General features: G+C 39.7%; 4 protein-coding genes across 4 annotated transcripts; 3 read left to right on the top strand and 1 right to left on the bottom strand.

Moving 5' to 3' along the window:
• The first annotated feature begins 1,785 nt into the window (after positions 1-1,785).
• LOC149594078 (uncharacterized) lies at positions 1,786-3,392 on the top strand. Its single transcript, XM_089861572.1, has 2 exons — positions 1,786-3,264; positions 3,345-3,392. Exon 1 carries the CDS (start codon positions 2,108-2,110, stop codon positions 2,912-2,914), a length of 807 nt encoding a protein of 268 aa, XP_089717698.1. The 5' UTR covers positions 1,786-2,107; the 3' UTR covers positions 2,915-3,264; positions 3,345-3,392.
• LOC149594077 (uncharacterized) lies at positions 3,211-6,350 on the top strand. Its single transcript, XM_089861623.1, has 6 exons — positions 3,211-3,264; positions 3,345-3,714; positions 3,779-4,597; positions 4,670-5,178; positions 5,241-5,529; positions 5,593-6,350. The coding sequence occupies exons 1-6, from the start codon at positions 3,211-3,213 to the stop codon at positions 6,078-6,080; spliced, it is 2,529 nt and encodes an 842-aa protein (XP_089717749.1). The 3' UTR covers positions 6,081-6,350.
• On the bottom strand, positions 6,339-8,114 carry LOC149594076 (uncharacterized protein F54H12.2-like). Its single transcript, XM_089861622.1, has 3 exons — positions 7,234-8,114; positions 6,937-7,171; positions 6,339-6,809 (listed from the first exon to the last, which is right to left on the bottom strand). The coding sequence occupies exons 1-3, from the start codon at positions 8,112-8,114 to the stop codon at positions 6,339-6,341; spliced, it is 1,587 nt and encodes a 528-aa protein (XP_089717748.1).
• A 731-nt stretch (positions 8,115-8,845) lies between these two features.
• On the top strand, positions 8,846-9,879 carry LOC149594075 (uncharacterized). Its single transcript, XM_089861586.1, has 2 exons — positions 8,846-9,107; positions 9,171-9,879. Coding segments are annotated over exons 1-2 (684 nt in total). The 5' UTR covers positions 8,846-9,105; the 3' UTR covers positions 9,853-9,879.
• Positions 9,880-11,407: the final 1,528 nt, after the last annotated feature.

Genomic DNA, 11,407 nt, shown 5'->3' with positions numbered 1-11,407 from the left:
TTATGGTGTAACTGTTACCATCCAAATTCATTAACGAATTGTTAGTGTGCATAAAGAATAAACATAAAAGCGAACGTTCAAACAACTATATATACGGTGGGGTGGCGTAGCGGTTAGCGCTTTCGCCTCGCAGCAAGAGGATCCCGGACTGTGGCACCGGTTGAAAATCTCGGAACAAATCCTTCTGCGTAGAGTTTGCAAGTCCCCCCCTCGTTTGTTAAAAGGAGTTTTCCTCCGCGGTCTAAACCGGTTTCTCCTTTCCATCAAAACTTGCAGAGCTTAACGGTAATAGTTAGTATAGGGTGCTGTAGGTTAGCTGTGGCATAGGGGCTAGCCACCACCTCTCTATGCATTGTAAAGGGACCCACCTGTAAATAAGCCACAGGCTTAGTGTGGAAATCCCTTCGTAGGCAAAGCTTAGATTATTTTTATTATTATTAAGGTGTTCCTGCTATTGATCCACTACAAATTATCCCTGCATTACATGGAAAGCGTTAGGATAAGTATGGAGAGTCTTCTCGCCGGGTAAATTTTCCACATACAAACAATTGCTTATTTTGATCTTTATGTCTTGAATAAATCAGTTATAGAATATTATCTCTTGCAATAAAAGAAAAATTTGAATTTCAGAAAGGGTGTACCATGTAACAAGAGTTCCCGAAATAACAACCGAGATTCAAAAAAAGAGCGGTGTTATGCAAAAACGCTAATAGGAAATAGCGGCTGATGTTTTGGGAAACTGTAGTTGAAATATTATTAGTCTTACCGTTTACCTTCTTTATTTTGTATAAAAAATAACCATAACAGTAGGTGTATAATAGGCCTAGTGAGGACCCTCCAGCCTGGAGGATCTGGTTTTGACCATATTGTTTTTAGTACTGCTCAAAGGGGGAGGATAGATAGGGAATTTTCGAAATTTTTCGGGGTTTGGAATATGTCTTCTTCATCTTGTTTGATTCCGAAGCTCCTTTAAAGCCGGGGAAAGACGATAAGATAAGACAAATCCTATACGCAGTTTGCACGAATTCGAATCGCGCGGTGGAATTTAATATGGTCTTGTGCGTCTTGTTTATCGAACTGATAAACGCGTAGATATTATTATTTTAGTCCGAGCGAATTTTGACTCTTGTCATTCGTAGATAAGATAAGGGAGAAAGTTTAGATTATGAGAAAATTCTAGAAGTTCCAAACTACGCGACTAATTTTAAACCATATGCTAGAAAACCTCTTTAGAAATATTTAATTTATTTTGGAAGTTTTAATTACCACGGAATATCGCGTCAGCCGCGGAATAAGTGACATTCAACGGTTTGCGGGATCTATTTTCAAGAGTTCAACGACATTTCAACATCAATGCGTGAGTTTGTTTTACGGGAGAGGACGTTATTCAATTTTTGTTCATACTCAATTTGACTGAAACAAAGAACCTATTTGGTGATAGTGTACTTACGGAATAAAATCGATGTTTCGAGATTGAAAGAACTTGAATGGAGTTAATTAATCCAACGTATTCTGGAATAATTAGACGCGTAGTAAAGTGATTGAGAAATATGTTTTTCTCGTATATTTATTTTCGAGTGTTTTGTTTTTAGATGAGTAAGGCAGATGACGCATGGAAATTTCCCGGAAATCAATCTTGTGAAATATTTTGTCTGGAAGATTGGTTTATGATTTCGCTTCATTTATACCATCTGACAAAGTGTATGTCGTATTGGTCCTTTTGTTTTCCCGGAATTGATCTGAGAGTGGATAAGGCTTTTTCTATGCTCGGTACATCCTGTTTCAGTCAAGAATAGATTAGACGCTTTCGATGGAATGTTCTAGAATTTCATTTCTCGAGTATAAAAAACCACGTTCTGCATTTTAAATTTCATATTTGTTCATCATCTTGTAAGTGCTAGACCTTTTCTTTTTACTCGCGTTTATTTTTAGTGTGTTTAAAAACTCTAAATTAAAATGTATACCTGTGATATCTGCTCAGCGACTTTTGTAAAGGAATTTAATTTACAACGACATAAAAAATCGGTACACGAAAAACATACGTTCGTTTGCGGTGTGTGCGCGAAATCATATACGCGGAAAACTAATTTAAATCGACACGTCCTAAATGAGCATCCCGGTGATTCGGAGGACGCTTTGTCCGCGCCTTCAACGTCGCGAGGTGTACCGAGTAAAACGACGTATATCATCCTCGGACAGCGAGTCGTCATCTCCAAAACGTCTTGCATCGCCCGAGGTAAGCCCCGATGACCATCAATGGGAGGAAGTGCGGGCTTTGAGAGACGTCGTTTCCGCTAGCCGGTTGACTCTCGTTGACGTGGAAACGGACCCGGTGAAACTTTTAAATTATTATAAAACATCTATCGAACAAATTATCGCGAATAAATTAAAATTTAAAAAAGGACTAAAATGGTACCTGACCATTCGCGCGCGTTTCACCCGCCCCCTTGGTGAAAATGACGCGGAAGCGGAAACCTTCCCTTACTTCCGGTCAGTTACAAATACCACCATGAGCCCCGAAACTATTTCGGGGCAAATATCTTCGAGCATTCGGAAAATTGATCAATCGATGACCGAGTTCGAAGATATGGGGAGCGGGTGGATTTTAGATAGGATTTTATTTATTCAAATCAATATTATCGCGTACGTGCCTTTGGTCGGGGGAACCTTCATAGAACTTCCGGTGTACTTGGCGAGAAAAAAAGCACTTGTGAACATAAAGACGACCGATGACAAGTGCTTTCTGTGGTGCGTGTTGGCCGCTTTACATCCGGTGCCTAGGGGAAAAAAGTCGAATTTACCGAGGCATTACGCGCGTTTCGAAAATGAATTAGATCTTTGCGGAATAACTTTTCCCTTCGAATTGAACGCGCGCAAAGTAAAAAATTCGAAGAAGCCAATAATGTCTCGGTGAATATATTCGGCTTCGAGGAAGACTTAGTTCCCGCGAACGAAATTTTCCCATTGTACATCAGCGCCCACAGAGTGGAGGAATCTCGTCAAGTGGATTTACTCCTGCTCACGGAAGGACCTAAAAAACATTTTTGTTTAATCAAAAGTTTAAGTCGCCTCCTAACTGGTTTTTCCAAAAGTCATTGCACTTCGTACTATAGTCGCTATTGCCTTCATCGGTTTGCGGGGTGCAATGCGCAAAGAAACCACGAGAAACACGTCGTCGAGTGTAACATCCACGGACCTCAAAAAGTATCGATGCCTGTCGATAAACCAATTTTAAAATTTGAAAAATATAATTGGCAGCAAAAGGTGAGGCTTTTCTTTTTTCCTGGATTTATAATCTACATAATTTAAATCCAATCAATATAATAATATATATAATATTTTAGGTTCCGTGGATTATTTACGCGGATTTTGAAGCGGTTTTGCCCAAAGTTACCACTGCCTTTCCCGATTCTTCTCTGTCTTCTACCACAACGTTAGCTTTACACGTGTCTTGCGGATTTAGCTACGTTGTGGTTGGTCCCGACGGTACGCCGTCCAAACCCGTAACTTATCGGGGAATGGACGCTACCGATAAATTTTTAGACCGGTTGATGGCGGAGGAATCGGTGATTAAAGAAAAGTTGAGCGTTGAGAAACCTCTCCAATTAACAGTCTCGGAGAATCTTGGTTTCTTAACGACAAGAACGTGTTACCTTTGCGGCGAACCGTTTACATTCGACGATAAGAGAGTACGAGATCATGATCACTTAACAGGTAAATATATTTTGTAAATGTTTAAAGCTTAATACCCGAGTTATTTACTTAGCATATTTTGTAGGTCAATTTCTCGGCGCGGCGCATAATTCATGTAATTTGAAGCGCCGAATGCCGCAACATATTCCGGTCGTAATACATAACCTGTCGCGTTACGACGCGCACCTTATTATGCAAAGAATAGGGTTAATTAAAGGACCGGAAATTAAGTGCATTCCCTCGAACTCCGAGACGTACATTTCCTTCGGCCTGGGTTCTTTGCGCTTCGTGGACAGTTTCCGTTTCTTGCCAACTTCCTTGGAAACTCTCGTCGGTAATCTCGTCAAGAGCGGTCGAGATAAATTCAAATGTTTAAACTCCGTGTACCAGCCCGAAGAGGTAGACTTGTTACTCAGGAAACAAGTCTACCCCTACGATTACATGGACGACCCCAAACGCTTCGACGAGACGGAATTGCCTTCGAAAGAAGGGTTTTACAATTCCTTGACCGACGAGTCCGTAACGGAGCTGGACTACGAACACTCGAAGAACGTTTGGAGGAAATTTAACATTCGTACTCTCGGAGATTATCACGACTTGTACGTCACGTCGGATATCTTATTACTGGCCGACGTGTTTCAAGAATTCAGGTCAATTTGTATGGCGTATTACGAGCTAGACAGCGCACACGCCTACACTTTGCCTGGATTTTCCTGGGAATGCGCTTTAAAAATGACAAATGCGAAATTGGACCTGTTCGTGGACAATGATATGCACCTGTTCATCGAGAAAGGGATTCGTGGGGGCGTATCCGTCATAAGTCATAGGCTCGCGACAGCTAACAACAAATACATGTCCGAGTCCTATGACCAGACAAAACCGAGCACGTACATAACGTACCTTGGTAAGTCAAATTTGTAGAAAAAAATGTAGTTTCGTTAGTGTTTTCATGCTATATACTTTCTTCCGTTTTTAGATTGCAATAACTTGTACGGTACGGTTATGTGCGACGCCCTATCGACCCGAAATTTTCGATGGGAGGTGCCTTCTCTCGAATTCACGGAGGCGACTATTTTAAATCACCCCGACGACCACGAGATCGGATATATTTTGGAAGTGGACTTGGACTATCCCGAAAATCTCCACGTTGAACATAATTGTTACCCCATGGCTCCGGAAAGGAGGGCCATAAAATCCTGCGAGCTCTCGACGTACACTAAAGAACTTCTGTCTGATTTTGGGATTAAAGAAAAAGACAGTTTACCAAAACTCGTCACCGACTTTAATCCCAAAATCAAGTACGTCGTACATTACCGAAACTTGAAATATTACGTACAAAAGGGACTGAAAATCGGTAATGTACACAGGATTTTATCCTTTCGTCAAGAGCCGTGGTTAAAACCGTACATTATGTTCAACACGCAAAAACGTCAAATGGCCGCTAACGAGTTTGAAAAATCGTTTTTCAAACTCTTAATCAATTCGGTGAGAACCTCAATTTTTATAACTAGTAAGCGCGTTTTTCTAACTCTAATATCTCGTTGCAGGTTTTTGGTAAAACGATGGAAAACTTACGCAATCGTATTGATTTCCATCTCGTCCAAACCGAAAAGCGCGCCATTAAGAAAAGTTCAAGTCCCGCCTTCCAAAAATTTTCCATTTTCCACAACGATCTCGTGGGGATTCACATGACCAAAAAGAATCTCATCCTGAATCGTCCCATATATACAGGCTTCTGTGTCCTAGATTTATCCAAGCTCTTGATGTATAAATTTCATTATGACATCATCAAAGCGCAATACAAGGATAAGGCAAAATTACTTTTCACGGATACAGGTAGAAGTGTTTTTTCCTATTAATAGATTCGACAAAGTTTAATACTAATTTATCTCATTACAGATAGCCTGACATATCTCGTTGAGACCCCGGACCTGTACGCGGATTTCGCGCTTCACGCTGATAATCACTATGATTTTAGCGATTACCCTCCTAGTCACGCCCTTTACAGCGCCAACAACAAAAAGAAACTCGGCTATTTTAAAGACGAAATGAATGGCGCGATAATAGCCGAGTTTTGCGGTTTAAGGAGCAAAATGTACTCAATGATCAGTGCCACCGGAGCTGAGAAAAAAACCGCTAAGGGCGTTGACAAAAGAACGATTAAAAAGAGCGTGAAGCACGAAGATTATAGGGATTGCCTCGTAAACCGTGCTCGGACGTCGGCGGAAATGAAGCGCATTACTAGTCACAAACACGAAGTTTTTTCGGTGCGTCAAGTAAAACAGTGTTTGAATCCATCTGATGACAAGCGTTTCATTCTCCCCGACGGTATTTCGACTCTCGCGTACGGTCACGTTGATATAAGGGAGCAGGATGAGATAATTTAATTATTTTATTTTATTTATTTATTTGTTTATTTATTTATTTATTTGTTTATTTATTTATTTATTTATTTATTTATTTATTTATTTATTTATTACTTGTAAATAGTTAATTGTAAATACTTGTAAATATTTTTTTGTAAATACTTAATTGTAACTACTTCTGAGTATTTAAATCAAAATGCATCTAATATTTGTTGTAATTCTATTGAATTTGGAAAAATGTTTCATTAATTGATTTAAAAAGAAAACCAATAAAATGTTTTAAGGTAAAAATTTTATTGAAAACTTTTTCTCCATAAATTCGGAAATCATAAGGTCATTAATATTTGTATTATTGGAAAATTTACTAACGATATCGTACAAATTTATTCCTCGACATCTATTTAAAGTAAAATATACGCAATAACCCCCGCACGTTTTGCTGGTGTTGTTTTGCAGTTGCTTCGAGTTGAAAGTCACGGTTGAACTATTTTTCTCGACAAAATAGTTAAACTGAAAGAAATCCGGTGGGTAACCGAAACTATCGAAGAATTCGCAATTCTTCTTTCTCGAGAAATAAATAACAGTCCAATGTTCACCCGGAGTATTTGCTAACCCCGTATTGACCACGTAAACCGATGGAAAAGAAGTGACGTGACGAGGTAATTTATTAGCCGCAAAGACACCTTGAAAGAAATTTTTGGTCGCGGAATCTTTCTTCAATATTTCAGTTAATTGTAGCGTATCCATAATCTTAGCTCGAATAATCAAAGAAAACCGCGCGATTTTTATCTCTTTCAATCAAATTTTGAAACTCGCTATAGTAGATAACGCAAACAGTCTGGGTAAGAGCGTTTTCGAATTTTATCTCTAAACGTACGCTCCCGTTCTTTATCAATTGAAAATGTTCGATGGAATGAGAGAGGTCCGGAGTCAAGTCGAAAACAAATAAACAATTCCCATTGGGAAACTCTTCTCTTGAAATAAAATTGCCCTCGTCGATATTAAATTGTCCAGTTTGCAGAAACTGATTAATGTACGATCTAATGTACAGATTGTCTTTGAAACTAGGAGATAACGGTTTGTGAGGCACCGAAACCCCGTCAACGTGCAAGCTATATGATTAACCCCCAAATTTTGAAAATTGAAGGGAGATTTTTTATAATCCCCTAAATACGCGTTCTGATCGAGCAGGCCAATCACAACTTTTTTCGGTTTTTGACCGTTAAATAAGTTGTCTCGAATTGTTATTTTGGATCCTTGAGCGATGGAAAACGAATTGCATTCAGATCGGATAATCGTATATTTCATTGTCCCGCGCTCTACGGCCTTGGAATGAGCCATTAATATTTCATTAATTAGATGAACTTTCCGGATATACAAACACGCCATTTCAAATTTGACTTTGTATTTCACATCGGTATTTGTATGAAGACAAAATTCGTTTGGGTTTTTGGTGAATTTGAACTTTAGGTTCAGCATATTCGGGAGGTACCGCGATTGCTGACAAATGTCCGTATGAACAACACCCATCATATCTATTACGCCATTGGCGGCTATCGCTTTTCTCGACTTAAATCCATCGTTATTGAGGGGGTCGTCGAATTTACCCGCCGTGTCCTTGTAGAAGAGAGAACTCGTTAAGAAACTGGTTTTCGCCGGACCACCAAAAGTTAGCAATGTTTGGATCATGCTTTTGTGAGCGTAATTTTGAGCGGAAGCCGTGACGGATTTCTCGTTCATAAAGACGTGCACTTCGCTAAAGAGCGAGTGCAAAAATAAATTTTCCGGTCCCACAACTTCCTTCGTGTAATCAATGGCTTCACCATCGGCTCTGATAATTTTGGCTTGAACGTGTAAAAGGGTTTTGGAAATATCGATGTAACCTTCGGAATTTCCGGGAATAACGAACGTTATGGTAGCATTTTCGTCTACGTTGGACACCGGATCAAATTCAATCCACTCGCCTCCGATTATGCCAGACTGAGTAAGCGGTACCTCGAATAAATCCAACTCGGAAATCATCAGGACACCCGATTTAGGATGAATCAACGCCATTCCGCGTATTTAACGTTGATCTATTCGTAAAAATGTCGGAATATATAGGACTTGACCTTCTCTTCTTGGCCTTCACGACCGAACTAATCAGTTTCGACTTCTTTCTTTTCTTTTTAAAACCGCTTCCCGTCATCGCCCTTCCTATATCTGACGCGCCTAATTTATTTTTAATTTCATCGCTAAATTGCGAAAGCGTTTCCTTTCCGGCTTCGGTACCTCGCGTTTTCAACGCGCTAGTAGGTGTATAATAGGCCTAGTGAGGACCCTCCAGCCTGGAGGATCTGGTTTTGACCATATTGTTTTTTTGCACTGCTCAAAGCGGGGGATAGATAAGAAATTTTCGAAATTTTTCGGGGTTTGTAATATGTCCGACTCATCTTGTTTGATTCCGAAGCTTCTTTAAAGCCGGGGAAAGACGATAAGATAAGACAAATCCTATACGCAGTGTGCACAAATTCGAATCGCGCGGTGGAATTTAATATGGTCTTGTGCGTCTTGTTTATCGAACTGATAAACGCGTAGATATTATTATTTTAGTCCGAGCGAATTTTGACTCTTGTCATTCGTAGATAAGATAAGGGAGAAAGTTTAGATTATGAGAAAATTCTAGAAGTTCCAAACTACGCGACTAATTTTAAACCATATGCTAGAAAACCTCTTTAGAAATATTTAATTTATTTTGGAAGTTTTAATTACCACGGAATATCGCGTCAGCCGCGGAATAAGTGACATTCAACGGTTTGCGGGATCTATTTTCAAGAGTTCATGACAGAGGGTAGAGGTCGAGTGTTTTGTTTTCGAAATGGATGGGGAAATTCCATGAGGTAATTATAACGCGAACCAAAACCAGAAGTAACGCATGTGACTGTGACGTGTCGGGAAATCCGCGTTACGATGATGTGGGGTAGATAAGAATCAGTATAAAACCCGCTAACCGCGGGTCGGAAGATCATTCGTCTCCCGGAAAAGGATCGAGAAAGATTGTTTCACCATGTAAGTCCCTTATTTTTACTTTATAAGTTTGGGAGAGATTTTTTTAAATCTTGACGTTTTTAGGGTTGAAGGTGGGGTATTCCAACTCTCTCGTAAAAAGATCGCGACAATCACTCCGGACCGTCGGGTTCGATTAGGATTTATCGACGGGACTTCCGGTATTACTTTGTCGCAAACGGAATTCGAAGAACTTTGGAATAATAGAAATGCAATCACGTCGTTTTTGAAGAACGAAGAGACCTCCCCAATTTCTTCGTTTCTAGGAGATTCTTTCAAACGCGTCGAAACAAGCGAGTATCGAAATCAGCGTGTCGTAGATATTCGAGAAATGATCCCTGGAACCGGGTCGAGTTACGGGACGTATTTACCGACTAAGAAAGGGTTCAACGCCAATTTCGAGGTGTGGGAATCCCTGCTAAATCAGTGCGAGCGAATTATAGTATTTTTGAGCGAGTCCGAAAGGATTTACAAAGTAATTCAACGAAACGTTATGTCGCAACTGAGAAAAATTATAAAAGAAATAACATGCACCGGGTGCGAAGTCGATCACCCATCTCAACTGAAACATCAGTGTTTACTCCCGGACTGGTCGTCTCGAGTAAGGGAAAAGTACTTTGACGCCGTGAAAAGGATCGATTATCACGAGGTGCACGATGAATTCTTAAATAAAACATTTCTAAGCGTGAATTTTTGTAAAGGAATGCTAAACGATATTATTTGTAACTCGAAAGAAAATTTATTATAAATGAAATAAATGAAAAGAAAACGATAACATTTGTGGTATTGATTCCGAACAAATCGGTCGTTCAATATGAGTGACGTCGATATAAGGCTACATCATCCATTTAACGGAATTATCTCCGGAGCTACCCAATCGGGGAAATCTGTCTTCGTCGCTAAGTTAATAAAGCATATTAATGTTTGCGTCGTCCCACCACCGGAAAGAATTATTTGGTGTTATACGGAATATCAGGCCGATTTATTTAATAACGTATTACAACATACACCTTCGGTGGAGTTTTATCAGGGACTGTTAGATACGGAAACACTCGACCCGAATGTTCGAAATTTCGTTATTTTAGACGACTTATTGTGCGAGATAGCGAATAACCAGGAAATGACTAACTTATTTTGTAGGGGCACTCATCATCGGAATTCCTCTTTATTTTTAATTATGCAAAATTTATATTATCCGGGGAAACAAATTAGAACGATGAATTTAAATTCGCATTATTTAGTTATTTTCAAATCCCCTCGAGATCAGTCAGCGATCATTCAAATTGCGAAACAAATATCTCCGGGAAATAGTAAATACGTCACGGACGCGTTTAGACAAGCCGTAGCTCGACCATACGGTTATCTCTTTGTCGGCTTAAAACCGAACACACTCGATAATTACAGATTACGATCGGGGATTTTACCAGGGGAAGAACACGCTATTTACTTCCCCAAATAAGTCGTTAAGATATGTATATAAATCACTCGACAATTCTTCTGTGATCCATTTCGTTCCGAGCCCTTGACGAGACCCGTTCAAAACTTGAGTAAGAGAATGATAAAAAAGTGTTTGTTTTTAAGAGCGTTGTAGTAAAGAAACGGTTCTTTTATTTATTATTTTAGAATGCCTGGATTTATCGAAGCCAATTTTTTACGCGCTCGAGGTCAATGGATTGTAAAAGAAATCGCCTTAGTAGTTTCGGAAACGGGCGAGAGTTGGGTCTGGACAATAAAGCCGCCGTATCCATTTAAGGAACTTTCGCTCAAGGATAAAAGGCAATGCGTGTGGTTAACCAAAAACATTTGCGATTTGCGGTGGAGTGAAGGCGATCATGATTATTTTAAGCAAAACGAGATCATCGACGTGATCTTGCAGAAGGCTTCGACGTTTTTTACGAAAGGATTAAAAAAGTCGCAATTTTTTTCCAGGTACTTGAACGCCAATGTAATTAACATTGAAGAGTACGGGTGTCCGAAACTTTCGTCAATCAAGCTCAAAACGGATACGTGTGGCACGTTCCATCAAGACTACGACACTTGTCCACTCGTGAAAGCTCATAAAACCGCGAAATGGTTTGCCCAAAGAAATTGTGTCAACACGTGATTTTTCTCAAATTTTTGACCTCGTGCAACCCTCGTCAAAGGAAAGCCGCCATTAAATTCGCTTCTCAAAATGAAATATTAACCTTAATCGAATGTTGTATAAATGTATTGCGAGGTAACGTGAAATTGTCAGAAACTGAAAGGACTCGATTAAATAAACACTGTTCGGTATTACGTCAACTGTCCAGGAAGTTACCTAC

Source organism: Phalangium opilio, unplaced genomic scaffold (genome assembly GCF_054372755.1).
Source record: "Phalangium opilio isolate 3A_F unplaced genomic scaffold, DU_Popi_V2 ptg000391l_1, whole genome shotgun sequence".
NCBI lineage: Eukaryota > Metazoa > Arthropoda > Arachnida > Opiliones > Phalangiidae > Phalangium > Phalangium opilio.
The sequence above is the reverse complement of the archived record's forward strand: the minus strand, read 5'-3'. Positions and strand labels throughout refer to the sequence as shown.

Excerpts from the sequence above, each read along its gene's own strand:
- LOC149594078 (XM_089861572.1), top strand. The coding sequence starts at position 2,108 with ATGAGCATCCCGGTGATTCGGAGGACGCTTTGTCCGCGCCTTCAACGT.
- LOC149594077 (XM_089861623.1), top strand. The coding sequence starts at position 3,211 with ATGCCTGTCGATAAACCAATTTTAAAATTTGAAAAATATAATTGGCAG. Across the intron at positions 3,715-3,778 it reads AGATCATGATCACTTAACAG|GTCAATTTCTCGGCGCGGCG; the intron begins GTAAATATATTT and ends CATATTTTGTAG. Across the intron at positions 5,530-5,592 it reads ATTACTTTTCACGGATACAG|ATAGCCTGACATATCTCGTT; the intron begins GTAGAAGTGTTT and ends ATCTCATTACAG.
- LOC149594076 (XM_089861622.1), bottom strand. The coding sequence starts at position 8,114 with ATGGCGTTGATTCATCCTAAATCGGGTGTCCTGATGATTTCCGAGTTG. Across the intron at positions 7,172-7,233 it reads GGCCTGCTCGATCAGAACGC|CTTGCACGTTGACGGGGTTT; the intron begins GTATTTAGGGGA and ends TTAATCATATAG. Across the intron at positions 6,810-6,936 it reads AATTGATAAAGAACGGGAGC|ATTATGGATACGCTACAATT; the intron begins GTACGTTTAGAG and ends ATTCGAGCTAAG.